Here is an 18068-nt window from a genome sequence, read left to right as displayed (position 1 = left end):
ATACGAGGGCCACCGCCCCGCCCCCGCCCGGGAGCCGGACGGGCCCAACGCCAAGGGGTGCGAGAAGCTGCCAGCGCCCGGCTCCGCGTCCGCGGAGGCCGAGGTGGGGCAGAACGCCTGAGTCCGGGTCGCTTGGGCGGCGGCACGGTGCAGGAGCAGTCAGAGGGCCGCTAGGGCGTACCAAGCCGTGGCGCCCCCCGCCTGCACGAAGTGGTATAGCCCGAAGGGGCGGAGCCCGGGTCATGTGACACGGCTGCGGCCGCCATTTTGTTCTGCGGTGCTGGTATTTAGAGCGCAGCCGCTGACGGGCCGGGTCGCCTTCGCAGCCGCCTGACTGCTCTCCTTGCGCTCGCTTGCCGTGCCCGGCCCGTCCTCGCCCCCGTCTTGGCCCGCTGAGCTCGCCCTCTCCCCACCCGCAGACATGTCCGAGGCCAAGAGCGGCCCCGAGTACGCCTCCTTTTTCGCGGTCATGGGCGCCTCGGCCGCCATGGTCTTCAGCGGTGAGCGCCGAGGCAGGAGGGACTCGGGAGGCTGGGGGCGCCGGGACTCGCGGAGCTTATGCCCGCGTCGCCCTAGGGTTCTTGGTGTGACGTCACGCTGACGTAATTCCGAGCTGTTGGGGGGGGGTCCCGAGCCTCACGTGACCGCGGGCGGGGGTCGGGGCCCCGAGGGCTGCGAGTCGCAGGGCCTGCGGGCTGGGCGGGGGTGCGGGTCTCACGGGTCTCCCGGGGATCCTGGGCCGGCAGCCCTGCCGCCGTCAGTGTAGGTGCGGGGGTGGGGCGGCGGCGCCGCTGCCATCTTAGCCCTTAGGAGAGGCGGGAGGGAGGCTGGGGTGGGGGCGCGCGGTCCTGCGCCTGCTCCGCACCCCCCCACCGCCATCCTGCGGGCAGGTGTGACATCACACCTCGGGAAGCTCCCCCTGTTCGGCGGGGGTGTCGGGGGATGAGGCCCTGGCGCTCCCCTCCTTGGTACACACCTCTCGCCCTTGTGGCGGCCCGCCCCCGACGGGGGTCAGGTGGGTCTGTACCCAGAGGCAGGTGCTTCCGGTTACGGCCTGTCACTGTTTCCCCGTAGCCCTGTGGGATGTGTGGGTTGTTTGGGAAAATGGGGCAGAGGGGTTGGTCCTGACGTCTGGCAGGAGCCCAGGGCTAGGATTGTGTGGATTGGGGCAGGGGTCTGGACAGGCTAAGGGCGAAGGACGGGTGTTTGGGAAGCAGGCCAGCATCAGTGCTATGTGTGTGCACGCTTGTCGGGGGGTCTACTTCTGGGTGAATGAGAGAGTGGCATAGAGTGTCCTATTGGGTCTTTGTCCTTAGGAGGGAGTCGTCTGGTTCAGGCCTGAATGAATGAATGAATGAATGAATGACTTCCCTTTTCTCAGGTCCGAAATTGGGAGGGCTCCCCTAGGCAAAGAGAAGGGGCCTTCCAGGTTCTTGATGGCACCCTGCTTTTGAAGTTAGGTCTTGACGGTAATGGGTGTTGAATTTGGTGAAAACTGGTCTACCTGAGAGAAAGGCACGTGGGCCAGGCCCAAGAATGTGGGACCCAGGAAGGTGAGTCCTAGTCTGCTGCAAGCCTGTAGACTGGTCTGGCCTGGTCTCCTCTGGGCCTCCTTAGGTAGGTCTGGTTTTTGGTTTGGATGACCCCGCCCTGCCCCACCCTACCTGGTGGGCTGGGGAGGCTCCCTGTGCAAGTATGTGGCGGGTTTGAACTCCAAACAGCCTGTGCTGTCTGTAAACACTTGTGAGGTGGGGGCTTGGGGACTCTGCTGTCTTGAGGGCCGCCCTCTGCCTGGGCCTGTCTGCCAGTCATGAGTTGCTGAGTGAGCCCTACCCTGCCCTTCCCATCACGTGCACATAAGGGGTCATTTGTGGTGGGAGAAGTGGTCTGGACTTCCCCTTCTCTCCCAGCTAACCCTGCTCTTTCCACATCTTAAGGGGCTGTCTGCTTTCCAGCACTTCCGGACGGACAGGCTGCTGTAACCTCCCACCCCTTTTCTGCTCTTTGCCTCCACAGTTCTTGAGATTCTACTGTGCCTGGCCATGTGTGCGTTGTTACTTATGGCTGTCATTCATTCATTCAGCAAATGTCGAGTGAGCTCCTACTGTGTGCCAGGCACAGGGGAACATCGGTGAACAAAACAAGACATTCCCGCTCCAGAATTCCTTGAATTCTGGCTGTCATTGCTTGTTCCCAAAGCCCTGAGTTTGCCCCTTGGGCCCTTTTTCTGTACCCAGCTCCTGGCCTGCTCTAGTCATCAGGTACATCTCTTCCTTTTCTGGAACTTAACTTGATACTTTCAGATGGAGCCTGATCAGAAAGCAGGTCTCTGGAAGTTACTGAGAACAGGGTATCACTGGTCTAGGGCTTTTTTGTTGCCCCAGGCCCCTGAGGATTGGTGCTGCCTGCTCCTGTGGGGCCCGATCTCCTTCCTGCTTCCCCTTTTTTCTTGTGACAGAAGTCCTGTCAACTCTTTCTTCATCAAGTCTTCCACAAGTTTGTCACTTGCTCCTTTACCGTAATCTCTGACTTCCTCCCTGCTGGCAGGCACCCTGCGTTTGGTGCTTTGTTCTTGGAACTGCCTCCTGATTGCACTCTTTCTGTTCCCTGCTCAATCTGGGACCTGGTGAGGCTTGGCCTCCAGAGCTGGCATCCAGGGTTTTCCGGGACACCTGCTGCTGCCCAGGCCAGGCTGCTTTTCCATCCTGATGGTCAGCCCTGTTTCTTCCCTTTGTTCCTGTCGTGGCGGCCCCACCCTCAGCCACACGATCTCCCTGCTGCCTTCTGGAGAAGGGCCCCGCTCACTTTCCACCTCTGGCCGTGTCCTGCTACCTGGGATGCTAACTTCCCAGTAATCGGTGCCTTACTCAGTGACACTCATCGCCTGTGCTCTCCCGCTTGAGTGACAAACCATGGCACTGGCTCCTTGCATGCACTTGACATAGCCTGATGTGGTGCGGGGCCTGCAGTAGCAGCCCCCAGAATGCACTGCAACCAGGAGAGTTCCCGGAAGAGCTTTGTGAAGACCAGCCCTGAGCCCCAGGTTAAAGGTGCCGAGTGTCTGGGCGTGGTGGTGTTGGAGTGGAAATCCCTCTGCTCCCACCCCTACTTCTTTTCTCTTTCTGCTAGCTCCCAGTGTGATGCCTCGTTGGGGGACGTCTCCATTCGTGCGTGCTGTCTGCAATCATTTTTGCTCACTCAAGCCTCTTCCTCAAACGTCACTTTCTCTATGGAGCCCTTCCCCCACTCCACGGGCCTCCCCACTCTTCTAGAACGTGTTACTGTGCTTGGAGCGGCCATGTGTGTTTCCTCACCGGGCTTGGAGCCCCGGGAAGCCAGAGCTCCTCTGACTTCCTCCCTGCTCAGTGATGAGCACAGAGAGGAAGCATTTTTTGTGGCCCAAATAGGTGAATAAAACGTGCAGAGGAATGGTCAGGAGTGTCCACATCTTTTCTGAAACCCATGAGCCATGTTATCCTTTGCTCAAGCAGTGCAGCAAGACCTTGGAGGGCGGGAGTCAGAAGAGCCACCTGGGCCCGCTGTGGCTCTATTCTGTGCAAAAGTTACTCCATGCGTGGAGGCCAGGAGAAGGGAGATTGGAGGAAGGCAGCACACCCTGGCCAAGAGCGAGGCGGAGTACCATCAGAGGAGACCGGACGTCCTCCCGTTCCCCCATGCCTCGTTGCTGGAGGTCTGGGGGGGTGGGAATCTAGGCTTCAGTGAGCCCAAGGCCTCTGTGCATGCAGGCGTGCTTCTGGGAGGTCTGTCAAGGCCTCATGGTCCACCTGGGTGATGGCAGAGAGGATTCTTTCCAGACTTGAGAGCCTAGTCCTGCTGTGTGCCTGAGGATGCCCTCAGCTTTCTCTCCATGTGACTGGGCTGCTCTGCTGGGCCTGTCAGAGCTCCACCTTTTAGGCCGTGGGCAGCTGTACTGGGGTCTCTGGGAGGTTGGGGCCAAGGTTAGACAGCGGAGCAGGAGCCCAGATAGGCGGGACAGCCGTTAAGGGCCTCTGTTGGAGGAAGGAGACAGCTGCCTGAGCTCCCTGCGTGCCCAGCTGTAGCTCTTGCCCCCGAGGGCCACCTCCTGCCCTGAGCTGGGTGCCAGCTTCATCTCACCTTGTCGGTGATAACTTACGGCGTCTCTCGGCTGTGCCACAGCTACTCCCCCCAGGGTCCTGGCCCCAGGTGCTCTGAGCTCACCTTGCCTTTCCTGCCCCCTCCCCACAGCCCTGGGTGCCGCCTACGGTACAGCCAAGAGTGGCACTGGCATCGCGGCCATGTCTGTCATGCGGCCAGAACTGATCATGAAGTCCATCATCCCAGTGGTCATGGCTGGTATCATCGCCATCTACGGGCTGGTGGTGGCCGTCCTCATCGCTAATTCCCTGAATGATGGCATCACTCTCTACAGGTGAGTGCCGGGCCCCTCCCCATAGGTCATGTCCTGCCTCGGGCGAGGCCACTGCCCGGGGCTGGGAGGGCTGGGGAGGGGGCGTCGGGCTGGTGACTTGCTTCCCCTGGCAGGTGGCTGACGTCTATCCCGTGTCTTCTCTCCCCCAGGAGTTTCCTCCAACTGGGTGCTGGCCTGAGCGTGGGCCTCAGCGGGCTGGCAGCTGGCTTTGCCATTGGCATCGTGGGGGACGCTGGTGTGCGTGGCACTGCCCAGCAGCCCCGGCTATTCGTGGGCATGATCCTGATCCTCATCTTCGCCGAGGTGCTCGGCCTCTACGGTCTCATCGTTGCCCTTATCCTCTCCACAAAGTAGCCCCTCTCCGAGCGCACCAGCCACAGAACACGATGTAAAGACCACCCCTCATTCCGAAATGAACAGCCTGACACACACGCACGGGGCCGCCGCCCCCCCAGTAGTCGGTCTTGTAAATGCGCAGTGTCCTAGTGCCCGTTGTCTGCTACCCCGGCCTCGCCCCCGCCCCGCCCCGTGCCGTGGACATCCGGGCCCACTCCTTACCCATCCGGGCCTCCGGCCGCCCCCACTCATCTGCCCTAGAGCGCTCTGTAGAAGGGTGAATTAGAGTTGTCATTTTCTCTTCACTGGATGTTTCTTATTTATAAAGATTTGATCTGTTCATACGTCTGTGGAGCAGCCCTCCGTCCCCAACTATATAGTAATCTTAGGTCGAGTGTTGCGTTGTGGGGTTGCCGTTTGCTCCGAGACTCTTTGGATCGAACCACCCTCCTCCAGCCCTGGCTGTCGGGGGCCGCGGGCCAGTGTGCTGGGCCTGCGAGGTCCTGGAGCCGAGCCGTGTCCAATAAAGTTCTCGGTTGTGACTGGACGCCTGTGTGGACCGCTTGTGTGGGCCCGGGCCCGGCGGGGGCGGGGCGGGGGCGGCCGCGGCGGCCCTGCCGGCCCAGGGGCGTGCCGGTCACGTGGGCGGCCTGATCACGTGGACCGGCCGGTCACGTGGCACGCCTCAGTCAGCTGAGGGTCACGTGGGTGCGGCCGGAGCCCGGCGGCCCGCAGTCGGCCGAGTGCGCGGAGAGCGGGAGAGCGGGCTTCGGCTGCGGGGCTCCGGGCGGCGCCCGCTCGGTGGGGCTCCGGTGGCTCACGATGCGAGACGCACAGGGCGAGGGGCGGGCCCCGGTGCTCCAGTTCACCAACTGCCGCATCCTGCGAGGGCGGGCGCTGCTCAGGTGGGGTGCGGGGTCAGGCGCTGCGGGGGTGGGCCCGGGAGCCGGGCGGGGCGTGGGGTGCGGAGCCGGCAGCTGCTGGTTTGGGGCCCGGGGCCGGGTGGGGTGCGGGGACGGGAGCTGCTAGATGGGGTGCGGAGCCGGCGGGGTGCGGGCCGGGCACTGCTGGAGTGGGGCGCAGGGCGCGAAGCCGGGCACTGCTGGAGTGGAGCGTGGGGCCGGTGGGGCGCGGGATCGGGAGCCGCTGGGATGGGGCGCAGGACTCGAGGCCGGGCACTGCTGGAGTGGGGCCCGGGGCTGGTGGGGCGCGGGATGCGGAGTCGGGAGCTGCTGGATTGGGGCCCGGGGGCCGGGTGGGGCGCGGGGTGCGGGAGCTGCTGGACGGGGTGCGGGGCCGGCGGGGTGCGGGGCCGGGCAGTTGTGGAGTGGGACGCGGGATGCGGGGTCAGGAGGTGCTGGAGTGGGGCGCGGGATGCGGGGCCGGGCACTGCCGGAGTGGGGCCCGGGGCCGGCGGGGCTCGGGGTTCGAGGTGCTAGAGTGCGCGTCGGGGCCGGGTGGGGCGCAGGGCCGGGGGATCGGGAGCTGCTGGAGTGGGGCCCGGGGCCGGGTGGGGCACAGGGTGCGGGAGCTGCTGAAGTGGGGACGCGGGGTGCGGGGTCGCGCGGTGCTGGAGTGGGGCCCGGAGCCGAGCCGGGTGCGGGGTCGGAATGCGGGCTCAGGCACTGCTCTGGTGGGCCCAGGGACCGGCCATCCTAGCTTCCGTCCGGCTCTGGCCGCAGGGAGGATCTGTGGGTGCGCGGAGGCCGCATTCTGGACCCGGAGAAGCTGTTCTTCGAGGAGCGGCGAATGGCGGATGAGCAGCGGGACTGCGGGGGCTGCATCCTGGCGCCTGGCTTCATCGATGTGCAGATCAATGGTGCGGTCTAGGGCTTAGGGGACAGGGACCCGGAGAAGGTGGTCCGGGCACCGTGCAACCTTCCTCTTTGTGGCCGTAGGTGGATTTGGCGTTGACTTCTCTCAGGCCACGGAGGACGTGGGTTCGGGGGTCGCCCTGGTGGCCCAGAGGATATTGTCGCATGGAGTCACCTCCTTCTGCCCCACTTTGGTCACCTCGCCACCGGAGGTTTATCACAAGGTGAGGTCAGGCTTCCGGTCTCAAGGGAAGGGGGCTTCAACAGTAGCACCCCTTTAATTTTCAAACTTTTCCTGCCACAAACCCCTTGGCACTTGGGTCTGGCCTCACCCTTTAGCCTCCCCCACCCCCCTGGGGCCTGGGGTCCGGGGTCCTGCCCCTAGGCTCTCCTTTGGTGTTCCCCCGCCCGCAGGGGGTCACTGCCTCTGCAGCCCTTCCCACAGGCCTTCATGTTTATTGTTGAGGTGTCTTCGGGGCTAGACGTCCTCTCCGTCTCGCACCCTGGCCACCTCCTGGCTCCAGAAACCGATCGCTGGGACTTTCTGGATTGCCACGTTTGTACCATCTCCTCAGGTTCATCCCCCCCCAACTTGTCTGTGCTGTGTGACTCCACTGAATGTGCTTTCCAGAAAGCAGCTCGTTGTCTGCCCCTGCCGCCCCCTTCCGTCCCCGCTGCTGCTCTTGTGGCCCCCACACACCCTTCCACTTCCTCTCTTCTCTGTATGGCCCTATAGACATTTTCACCCAGGCGGGCTCTCCGGGTTTATTCTTCACCCCACCATCTTGTCGGGTTTCTTTGGGGCCGTGACTTTACATGGCAACCGCCAGAAAGCAGGTGGTATTCATCATGCCTCTTTACCGCTTGATGCTTAGTGCGTTTTGAAAAGCGTGGACGTCCCCTTACCCGAGTCGAGTTGGGGAAGGGCAGTACTCTTTAACCTCCCCCCCCCCCCCAGCGTTGTTGTTTTCTCCAGTACAGGGCTTTTTTTTGCAATTATGGGTCATGTTGCCGGTCATGGGTGGGGAGGTCCCTCCTGGGTGTGTGGACGCACAGTTGGAGTTGGGTGTTGCGGGAGTTTGAGTGTGGGCTTGGGATTGGGTCCTGGCCCCCTAAGTTCATCTGTCATCTGGGGGACACGAGACCATCCTGACTTTTTTCTGAGCCTCCGTTTTCTCAAATCCAAGTTGGGAATGAGCACCACGTCCGTCTCCTGGGGTTGTGGGGCAGGCAGCGCTGTGTGAGGTACCTCTTAAACACTCGGTACGCTGTCATGTGTGGACATCTTTCTGGAAATTTCTCCCAGGCCTCCCATCACAAAGTCAGCGGTTAAAAACTAAGCTCATCTTCCTGCTTCAAGCCACCTGGTTCTGTGTTTTTTCTCTTGGTCGTCAACCCCTGATTTCTCTTGCCTGGAATCTGGGAACGTGCCCGCCTTGCTGTCCTCCCCCTTCCCGGGACCTACCAGTGAGGCTTCCTGCCTGTGGCCTAGTCTCCCAACTGCCGGCCCTGCTCCGAGTCCTGCCGCAGCGGCCTTCCCAGGGGACAGGGCATAGCACATCACTCAGCCCCACACCTTTTATCCTTCTTTTTTTGTTTGTTTTTTAAATGTCTGTTTATTTTTGAGAGAGAGAGAGGCAGAGCGTGAGCAGGAAGGGGGCAGAGAGGGAGGGAGACACAGAATCCGAAGCACTTGTCAGCACAGAGCCCGACGCGGGGCTCTAACCACTCAAACCCATGAACCGTGAGATCGTGACCTGAGCCGAAGTCGGACGCTTAACTGACTGAGACACCCAGGCGCCCTCACCCCCTTTTTACCCTTCTGAGCAGTCCCTCCCTAGCCACCCCAGCCTCGGCCCTCTCCCCACGTATGGTCCAGCTATTCTGGGCCATTCTCTCTCCTGTTCCCAGGCCTTCTGCCCTGTTTTATCTTGTTGTCTCTGTTGCCTGCTCTTTGGAGCTGTGACTCTGCTGTGCCCGTGGCTTCGACAGCACATTTGACCATCGTGATACAGGTTGTGAGACCTCTTTTTTTTAGGACAGGGAGTTTCTGGTCACTCGGATTTCTGGCTTATGTTTTCTTTTCTTCCTTTAATGTTTATTTACTTATTTAGGGAGAACGTGGGTGCACAAGCCGGGGAGGGGCAGGGAGAGAGAGAGAGGATCCCAAGCAGGCTCCGTGCTATCAGCACAGAGCCCGACGTGGGGCTCAACCTCGCAAGCCGTGAGATCATGACCTGAGCCGAAAGCAAGAGCCAGATGCCTAACCCACCGAGCCCCCCAGGCACCTCTCTGGTTTATGGCTTCCTGCTGCTACTTGTCAGTCTCCACAAACACTCGCAGGATGAAGGCGTTGGACAGCAGAAAGTAAAATCTCGGAGGCCGTGAATGTGGAAATTTAATCCAGTGTCATCTCAGACGCCACGGGGCCGTTCGCTTAGGTATCTCCCCGATTCCCGTCCACCCACCTTCTTCCAGGGCTGGCTCACACTGGGCAGAACTGGATTGCTGCTCTGTCAGAAGTTACCCGGATCCCTTAGCATCGTGTTCTGGCCCACTGAGACCACCTGCTCTTTTTGGGGGCCTCTTTCAGGCGTACCCTTTCATACTCTCCCAGGAGGAAGCTCTGGCTGGAGTGTTCTCGGCTTCTGGTCCATCGTGTGCTTAGCCAAGACCTGCTACCTCCTCAGGCGGCAGCCAGGCTTTCACCATGCCCTCTGCACTTTGACCTTTCCCATTCTCTTGCCGTCCATGCTGTCGTTCATTGCCTTCTCCCCACTTAGCGCTCTCTGTCTCTCCCTCGTCAAACTCACTTTTGTTTCGAAGTACGAAGTGAACCCCGTGCGTCGGGTTCAGACCTCACCTCGGGCTCAGAACATGAGACCTGGACTTGGGCCGCGTACCTTCCTGGAGGCATCCGCGTGAGAGTGGCGCCTGTGAGACTGGGTGGGGACAACAGCCAGTGGCGGGCACGGCATCGAGAGGGGCCCCTCTCCCTGTGCGGGAGTCCCCGTGCGGACCGCGTGCAGAACCCCATAGAACGTGTCACAAGGCGGGCTCCCCGGAAAGACAGGATCCGGAGATTCACCCACAAGTTCATCTGCCCCGTGGGCTGGGGTATCCCCTCCCCGGCCGTCTGACCGTAGCCCCGTGTCTGGCACCGAGCTCTCTTGGAAGACTTGGAGAGAGCTTCAGGACGGGACCTGACACTGGGCACGACGGGGTCACCTGGTGGAACGTGGGCCTGTCCTCCACAGATGGGCCGAGGGCGAGGCTCGAGAGGGTGTGTTCGCGAGCAAAAAATCTATTCCCGAAAAACTCAGCCGTTACCTTTTTTTTTTTTTAAGTTTATTTATTTATTTTGAAAGAGAGAGCAGGGGAGGATGGGGGGGGGCGCGGAGAGAGAGAGAGTTCCAAGCAGGGTCCTCATCCTCAGCACAGTGGCCGATGTGGGGCTCGAACTCACAAGTTGTAAGACCATGACTTGAGCTGAAGTTGGACGCTTAACCGACTGCGCCATCCAGGCGCCCCTTTTGGTTTGTTTTGCTTTTAATTTTTAGCGAACTTACACGAATCTCCTGGCTTGTTAGGAGAAACAGCAGCCCTTTGCCCCCACCAGCTCCCACCTGGAGACGGTCACCTTCAGCTCAGCTGGTCCTTGGAATTTGCTCTCGCCTGTCTAAGCTCCAGGCCGGTTTAGGGCAGTGAACAGGGGTGTCTGCTTCCACCAGCGGAGCTGAGGCTAGACTCCTCTTCGTGGGTTTCCGGCCCCCCGCCCTCCCCGGGTAGCAGCCTGCCGACTTGGGGAGACCCGCCGGCAGGACTGGGCGAAGGACTCGGTGCTGACCCGTTTTCTTACCCGTCTGCCCTGTGTCTTTGGGACTCCTTGTTTGTTCTCTCAGCTGGCGACTCCACTCCCCGCCTCTGCCCGTTTCTCACTCTTCTTGCGGGACGTGTGGGTGCGCCCAGCGCTCTATCAACGTCGTTTTCCCTCGGCAGCTTTAGGGACCTGTTCCGCGGCCCTGGCTGCCGGCCTCCCTGGACCGAGCTGTCCTGGGAGCTCCTTCCCGTCACCTGGGGGGGGGGGGGGGGTCCCCTGGCGTCTTTCTGCTGGGCCTCTATCCCCTCTCCCGTGCCTTTGTCTTTGCTGGTTTTTGCCTTTGTTTTGGAGCATATCCACCAGCTTCTGCTAGAGACGGGGGCGCAGAGAGCAAAGTTTTCAAGATCTCGAAGGTCTAACGAGGTTTTTATTCTCTTGATTGGGCGTAGGTTAGAAGTGACTTTCCCCTAGAATTCTTATTTATTTATTTAAAAAAAAATTTTTTTTTTCACCGTTTTTTTATTTTTGGGACAGAGAGAGACAGAGCATGAACGGGGGAGGGGCAGAGAGAGAGGGAGACACAGAATCGGAAACAGGCTCCAGGCTCCGAGCCATCAGCCCAGAGCCCGACACGGGGCTCGAACTCCCGGACCGCGAGATCGTGACCTGGCTGAAGTCGGACGCGCCACCCAGGCGCCCCTCCCCTAGAATTCTTAAAGGCGTTGCTGTATTGTTTTTTCATTTCCAGGGTTGCTGGTGAGAAGGCGGAAGCCACCTGACCTCTGATACTTTGTGCATGACTTATTTCTTCCCTCTGGAAGCTCGTGGAATCTTCCCTTTGGCCTCGGGTTCTGAAGTCTGAGGGTGACACGTGTGGGGCCTGTGGGGAAGTTATCTATTGTGCCGGCCATTGGCACACCCTGTCGGTCTGAAGTTTGGTTTTGGTTTTGTTTGCGTTCCTTGATCACAGCACGTGTGTGATTTTTCTCCCTCGTTTCTCTGTCGTCTTTCCTGGGAGTCATTATTCCGTGGTTGGGCCTCCTGGATGGCGTCTCTGGTTCTTTCTGCGACTCTGCTTCCTGAGTGTTTCCTGTGTTTCTATGTTCTGGTTCTTGACTTGGGTTTTTTGGGGTTTTTTTTTGTTTTTTATTTATTTATTGCTCAAGTTGTATTTTTTTATTTTATTTCTTATTTAAGTATTTGTTTACTTATTTTGAGAGAGAGAGAGCAAGTGTGAGCAAGGGAGAGGCAGAGAGAGAATCCTGCACTGTGAGTGCAGAGCCCCGTGTGGGACTTGATCTCATGACCTGCGAGATCACGACCTGAGCCGAAATCAAGAATTGGATGCTTAGGGGCGCCTGGGTGGCGCAGTCGGTTAAGCGTCCGACTTCAGCCAGGTCACGATCTCGCGGTCCGGGAGTTCGAGCCCCGCGTTGGGCTCCGGGCTGATGGCTCGGAGCCTGGAGCCTGTTTCCGATTCTGTGTCTCCCTCTCTCTCTGCCCCTCCCCCGTTCATGCTCTGTCTCTCTCTGTCCCAAAAATAAATAAACGTTGAAAAAAAAAATTAAAAAAAAAAAAATGAATTGGATGCTTAACCGACCGAGCCACCCGGGCGTCCCTCACATACTTTTAATGGGAAGAGCTCACTTTCTCTCTCAGTGTTTTTTTCTGACCCTGTCTTCTTGTTTCACGGGTGCAGGACCACTCCTCACGTGTCTTCCCATCCCTGCCGGCCCTGCCCTGTTCGTCCTCTGTCTCCCCAAGGTTTCCCCGAGCTGCCACTGAGCCTTGGCCGTCGGCTGTGTTTGAGATCAGGCGCCAGCAGGCTGCTGGGAGCCCTGAGACTGGGGCGGGCTCCTGGGGGCGCCCTTAGTTGAGGTCCCTGGGCCGAGGGGACAGCCTCACTGGCTCCGTGCTGAGAGTGTTAACCTAATCGCAGGGGGTGTGCCTCCACCCACTCCTCGCCTGGAGCCCTTCCGGTTTGCTGGCAGGGCACATTCAGGGCCCAGCTGCTCTTTAATGGTGTCTGTGGTTCCCCCCCGCCCCCGCCCCCGCTTCTCAAGGCGCTGCCTGTTTCCTCGGTGTCTCCACCACGTGCCCCTGCCCACACCTGCCCAGTGTCGGCCCATCAGGCTCCCCGGGTTTCAGCCTTTTTACGCATCGCTGTATCTGGTTTGGGGTGGGGGTGCCCCAGGGCCCTTCGGCGGGCGGCAGGTTTCTCTGGCAGCTCGCCCCGCCTCCAAGACGGGTCATGTGAGTACCTGTGTTCGGCTCAGGCACCGCGTGGCTCTGCCCTTGACGCCTGAGCCCCCAGCCCCGTGTGCACCAACCTCTCTGGCCCCTGAACCCCCGCTTCTGTGCTCGCGCTGCCTGGACTGCACGCCTCCTCTTGACCCTGGCCGTGTGTGCGGTCCTGCAGCTCAGGAGGCTGGGCCCGCTCCCCTGTCTGGCCGGGTCCAGACCCTTTGGCCACGTTGCGGGGCCAGGTCAGGTCCCTTTTGTCCATTCCTGTTCCTTGCTGGCAGCTGGCCTTCCGCCCCTGCGTGTTCCTCCGCGTCCTGATGGTTCTTAGCGCTGTGCCTTCCCTGACTCTGGTTGGGGGCCTTCGACTACCTTCTGCTATCTGACGGAAGGCCATCAGGGGGCTGGGCTCTGACCTCTGATCTCTGACCTCGGCTGGGCTGTGATCTCTGGGCGTTGGGCCATAGGGGGCAGGGCTTTAACAGCTGGTTCCCCCCAGGTCCTTCCTCAGATCCCTGTGAAGAGTGGTGGTCCCCATGGGGCAGGGGTCCTCGGTGAGTGGCTGACCCCTCTCCCTGCCCCCACCCCGGGAGGCTCCTTGGGGACCTGTTGGCAGCCCTTCCCCCTCCAGAGGCCCAACTGGGGAGGGAGGTCGGGCAGGTGACGGGCCCGGGCGGGGGCTGCGGGGCCAGAGGCCCGCTGGAGCTGTCCACTCCTCTTCTCCCAGGGGTGCACCTGGAGGGCCCGTTCATCAGCCGGGAGAAGCGAGGTGCGCACCCCGAAGCCCACCTGCGCTCCTTTGAGGCCAACGCCTTCCACGATGTGCTGGCCACCTACGGGCCCCTGGACAACGTCCGCATTGTGACGCTGGCCCCCGAGCTGGGCCGAAGCCATGAGGTGATCCGGGCGCTGACAGCCCGTGGCATCTGTGTGTCCCTAGGTGAGGACTGCCACCTCCAGGGTTGGGCCCGCGTGGGGTCCTGGGCTGGGTGCACACTTTGAGTCCAGGTCCCCTATGCAGGACACTCGGTGGCCGACCTGCAGGCCGCGGAGGAAGCCGTGCAGAGTGGGGCCACCTTCATCACCCACCTCTTCAACGCCATGCTGCCTGTGAGTGCCCCATGCGCCCCCCCCCCCCCCGCCCGCCGCAACTCCCTGGGCAGGTAGGCGCAAGAGCTCCTGCCGTCGCTCAGCTGCCCTCCTATCTCTGTCCAGTTCCACCACCGTGACCCCGGTATCGTGGGGCTCCTGACCAGTGACCGGCTGCCTCCCGGCCGCCACATCTTCTACGGGATGATCGCGGATGGCACGCACACCAACCCGGCCGCCCTGCGCATCGCCCACCGGGCCCATCCCCAGGGTGAGCGGCAGGGCGGGGCGGGGCCCAGTGGGAGGACTCGGCCGGGCAGCTCCTGAGTCCCCTTCCTTCCGCAGGGCTGGTGTTGGTCACTGACGCCGTTCCCGCCCTGGGTTTGGGCAATGGACGTCACACGCTGGGGCAGCAGGAGGTGGAGGTGGACGGGCTGACAGCCTATGTGGCCGGTGAGTGACCCTCTCGTCCCGCTGACTCCTCGACAACGGCCCTTTGGCCTCTCTTGTGGGACGCAGACATCTGAGTGTTCCCCGCCGGCCTGTGGGCCCCCCACCCCCCATGTGCCCAGTAGCCCCTGGTCCCCCCAGAACCTGCTCTCTCACTCTCAAGGCACCAAGACACTGAGCGGCAGCATAGCCCCGATGGATGTCTGCGTCCGGCATTTCCTGCAGGCTACAGGTTGGTGAGGCTGGAGGGGGCAGGTGTGTGCGCGTGCGCGCATGTGCACATATGTGTCGGGGGGGGGGGAGGTTGGAGGGAAGCACGGAGACCCCTGGGCTCTTGCAGCGACACTCCTTGTGAGATGGGATTCCTAGGAGTGGAGCACCAGGAACACGGCTGAGGCCCCCTACAGCAGCTCAGGGGCAGGTTCGGAGAGCGAGGAGCAAGCACGTGGCTGGGACCCAGGGTGATAGGCAGTGAGGCCACGGCACCGAGAAAAGGGTGCTCACCGTACCCACGGGAAGGCCCTCGGCCTGGGGCCTGTGGATTCGCAGGACTCCGTGGGTACAGAGCTTTAGGGAGGGGAGGGGGGCGGTCGGAGCAGCGCTTCAGGCTTGTTGGGGTAGGCGTGTCCGGGGGGGGGGGGCAGGGAGGGGTATTTCGTAGAGGCTGTGGTTGGCCGGGCCCTGCGGGATTCTTGGCAGTGCCCGGGGCTGGGGTGTCACCTGGGGGTGCCCGGGTTCAACATGCTGTTTAGAGCAGCAGGGAGACAGGCCAGGAGGCAGGAAATGGCTGTAGGCTGTCTGTTGAGGGGAGGGGTGTTGAGGTAGGGAACAGAAAAAAAGGATTTGGTTGTGTGGCTTCTTGAGAGGGAGCAGGGACGGAAAGCCAAGACCAGGTGGCCTCGTTGATGACCAGGCGGCCTCGTTGATGACCAGGCTACTGCTTCTTTTTGGGGGGCTCTTCCCGGGACCCGGAAGGAGGAGGGGCCTGCGGCCATCTGGGTCCAGGGCATTTGTCAGTGAGGCGGGGAGCCCTGCAGAGCTGGGATGGGTGAGTGACCAGGAAAAGGGTACCTGGCAGTGTCCTCAGATGAGGGGGAAGGCGGGGCTTTGTCAGCCTGCTGCAGAGACCTGGGATTTCTCTGGGACTTGGAGCTTTGGGGCTGGGGGAGAGGCTGCCCACGGAACCAGCTGGGGATGGGGGGTGACTGCCCGGTTGTGTCCCCTGAGCAGGCTGCAGTGTGGAGCTGGCCCTGGAGGCTGCGTCCCTGCACCCCGCGCAGCTGCTGGGGCTGGAGAAACACAAGGGGACGCTGGACTTCGGGGCTGATGCAGGTCAGGGCCCGACGTGGGCACCCGGGCCGGTGAAGACTCGGGAGGGCTCGGGGACTCGGGACAGTGCCAGGGCAGGTGGGATCTTCCCTGTGCCCAGGTGGCCTTACCTGGCCACCAACCTCAGCCCGGGTTCCTCTTCCCGTCGGGTCAGGTGAGGGGCAGCTGGGGTCTTTGTCCCCTGTGCCCTGCTTCCAGGAACATGGGTTCCAGGGCCTTGGTCAGCCTTCGATGGGGTGGGGTGGCCGTGCCCAGATCGTGTCCCAGGCTTCAGTTTCCCCACCAGCTTCTGGATGGGTGTGGGGTGGTGGTGGACCCACCCCTGCCTCTGTCTCACCGGCCGCCTCTGACCCAGACTTCGTGGTGCTCGATGACTCCCTCCACGTGCGGGCCACCTACATCTCGGGCGAGTTGGTGTGGCAGGCGGAGGAAGCCAGGCAGTGACTGAGGACCACGGCTGGAAGGGACGACCAGTCTGAGCTGGACACTGTCAGGGCTGAGCCGTCGAGGAGCTGGTCTCCGGGGAGCGAGTGGGAGCCCTGCCCCAGGTGGAGGCCTGCCAGGTGGAGGCAGCTGGATAAACGTTCACCCCGCAGGGACTTGTCTCGTGTCTGAGTTTTGCTTCAAGGCAGAGCGCCGTCCCCTCGGTGGCTCTCTGGGTGGGGTGGGGAGGAGAGCGGCTGGATTCTAGCTGATCCCAGCCTTGGGGGGCCCCAGTGAAGGTGACAGGGCCCCTCTCTGTTGGACAGTCGAGTCTGAGGCCTGCAGCCCCACATGCAGTTGTGCTGGTTGGAAATGAAGGGCGAGAGGGGAAAGTCCTGGGTCATAGGTTGTAAAGTGGACAGGAACGGGCTTGGGGACGGTGAGTGTGGAGGGCTCCAGAAGTTTACATGTCAGGGGATAGAGGAAAAGGGTACTCTTGGGATTTTTAAATTTTATTTTGAAGGAGGGGAGGGGCAGAGAGAGAGAATCCTAAGCAGGTTCTGCACTGTCAGTGAAAGGCCCGACTTGGTGGTCGATCCCAGCAAATTGCAAAACTGTGAGCTGAGCCAAAATCGAGTTGGACCCTTAACCGACTGAGCCACCCAGGTGCCCCAGTGCTTTCTGGGATTTTAAGTGGGAGAATTGATTGTGGGGACAATTAGGAGCTGGGGCTGGGAGGACTTGGATGTGGGAGGAGCCTCGGGTGGGCCGTGCAGGGCATTTGGAGGCCAGGCCGGCTGTGTGAGGATGGCCCACGGGCTCCCCTCTGCCCCTTTAGAGTTGGGCCAGTGAAGCAGAGGCCAAGGTCATGATGCTGGGCCTGAACACACTGTGAGCTGTTTCTCCTCAGCCTTCAAGAGGACTCCAGGTTGCCTGGCTCTGAGTGTAGGAAGCAGTGGCCGAGAGGCCCAGAGGTGACCCTGGCCACCGCTCCTTGCCCAGCCCGCAGCCCTATTTCTTTGAGCCCTCGGGGTAATCAAGGCTCAGCTTCCTTTGGGGCCTGTTCTGAACATCCCCTTTTCATCCGACTTCCAGGTGGGCCCAGGGATCCCACGTGCCCCCTGGGTTGCACCGCTGTGGGTGACCCTGCCTGGTGCTGGTGGGCGGCTCGGGGAACACCAGTGTCTGGAGCCCTGCAACTATTTGCCCGTCAGTGTCATCCCGTGGCCGTCCATGTCCCCCAGGCCCGGCAGCAGTGCCCCCACGCTGGGAGCAGGGGCTGATAGGGCCGCTTTGAGGCAAGTGGGCTTTGGGGAGCCCTGCAGGTCACGAGGGCAGCCGCGATGTGGCAATCAGACATCCAGGGTTGGCGTAGCCCCAGCCCTGGGATTGATTTTGTCCCCGTTTGCGTGCTGGGGTGGGCTGCGCCTTCCCCCTTTTGAATGGGTGAAGTTCTTGGAATAGGAGGTCAAAGGCAAATGTCCCAGGTCACCATCTCGTGTGGCTTGGCAACCATCCCTTTTGCCTCTGCCACAGAGCCCACTGCAGAAAGCGTGTCCAGGCCCAAAGTGACAAAAACAGCCTCTGGCCCCAGCTGTGTTCCAGGCTGAGCGAACAGTCTGGGAAGAGCCAACATCGTAAAGCAGGGCTCAGGAAAGGCCTGGGACAGCAGCCACCTCTCGGTGTCCCAAGGGGCTGGGTCTCTGGCCACATGCCTGTGGGCAGCAGGGACATCACAGACCTAACAGGTGACTGACCAGCTCCTGCATCATGCCAGCGCCTGCCGGCTGCACCAGTGATCCAGGGGCAGGGCGGGTCTCCCCCAGCTCACCCTGGTGGGAGGGAGCAGGCGGTGCTCCCAGATATGTTAGAGGCTGAGCAGTGGGCACTTGCCTTATTTGGTGCTAGGTTTTATTCCACGTGCATTGCCAGGGTTAACCCGTTCTCTGCCAGACATCCAGAGGAGTCCTCCCCATTCTCGGACGGGGAAAGTGGGGCTCCCAGTTCGAGAGTTGGTGAGTGCCGCAGCGAGGACTTGGCCTGGCCTGCTCAGCTCGGGGGCCTCACTTAAACCTGTCAGCACGCTGACTCTTGGCTGGAGCATCCGGGAATGACTAACTGCGCTACTGGTCCGCAAGGGTGACACCAGGGATGG

General features: G+C 61.4%; 2 protein-coding genes across 3 annotated transcripts; both read left to right on the top strand.

The window, feature by feature from the left end:
- Nucleotides 1-253: 253 nt before the first annotated feature.
- ATP6V0C (ATPase H+ transporting V0 subunit c) lies at nucleotides 254-5294 on the top strand. The gene is made up of 3 exons (XM_047838068.1): nucleotides 254-500; nucleotides 4228-4411; nucleotides 4561-5294. The coding sequence occupies exons 1-3, from the start codon at nucleotides 422-424 to the stop codon at nucleotides 4763-4765; spliced, it is 468 nt and encodes a 155-aa protein (XP_047694024.1). The 5' UTR covers nucleotides 254-421; the 3' UTR covers nucleotides 4766-5294.
- A 118-nt stretch (nucleotides 5295-5412) lies between these two features.
- On the top strand, nucleotides 5413-16089 carry AMDHD2 (amidohydrolase domain containing 2). 2 transcript variants are annotated; one of them, XM_047838067.1, is made up of 11 exons: nucleotides 5413-5548; nucleotides 6430-6566; nucleotides 6646-6785; nucleotides 13122-13176; nucleotides 13350-13562; nucleotides 13644-13732; nucleotides 13838-13982; nucleotides 14057-14164; nucleotides 14325-14393; nucleotides 15392-15493; nucleotides 15846-16089. In XM_047838067.1, exons 2-11 carry the CDS (start codon nucleotides 6497-6499, stop codon nucleotides 15932-15934), a joined length of 1080 nt encoding a protein of 359 aa, XP_047694023.1. In that variant the 5' UTR covers nucleotides 5413-5548; nucleotides 6430-6496; the 3' UTR covers nucleotides 15935-16089. The 2 variants fall into 2 exon arrangements, with proteins under 2 accessions (XP_047694023.1, XP_047694022.1); XM_047838066.1 differs by having other exon boundaries at nucleotides 5446-5652.
- The last annotated feature ends 1979 nt before the right edge of the window (nucleotides 16090-18068 follow it).

Source organism: Prionailurus viverrinus, chromosome E3, assembly GCF_022837055.1.
Source record: "Prionailurus viverrinus isolate Anna chromosome E3, UM_Priviv_1.0, whole genome shotgun sequence".
NCBI classification, from domain to species: domain Eukaryota; kingdom Metazoa; phylum Chordata; class Mammalia; order Carnivora; family Felidae; genus Prionailurus; species Prionailurus viverrinus.
This window is presented reverse-complemented; position numbering and strand designations above follow the sequence as displayed.

Excerpts from the sequence above, each read along its gene's own strand:
- AMDHD2 (XM_047838066.1), top strand. The coding sequence starts at position 5,570 with ATGCGAGACGCACAGGGCGAGGGGCGGGCCCCGGTGCTCCAGTTCACC. Across the intron at positions 13,563-13,643 it reads TGGCATCTGTGTGTCCCTAG|GACACTCGGTGGCCGACCTG; the intron begins GTGAGGACTGCC and ends TCCCCTATGCAG. Across the intron at positions 14,165-14,324 it reads GCTGACAGCCTATGTGGCCG|GCACCAAGACACTGAGCGGC; the intron begins GTGAGTGACCCT and ends CTCACTCTCAAG.
- ATP6V0C (XM_047838068.1), top strand. The coding sequence starts at position 422 with ATGTCCGAGGCCAAGAGCGGCCCCGAGTACGCCTCCTTTTTCGCGGTC. Across the intron at positions 501-4,227 it reads GGCCGCCATGGTCTTCAGCG|CCCTGGGTGCCGCCTACGGT; the intron begins GTGAGCGCCGAG and ends CCCTCCCCACAG. Across the intron at positions 4,412-4,560 it reads GATGGCATCACTCTCTACAG|GAGTTTCCTCCAACTGGGTG; the intron begins GTGAGTGCCGGG and ends TCTCTCCCCCAG.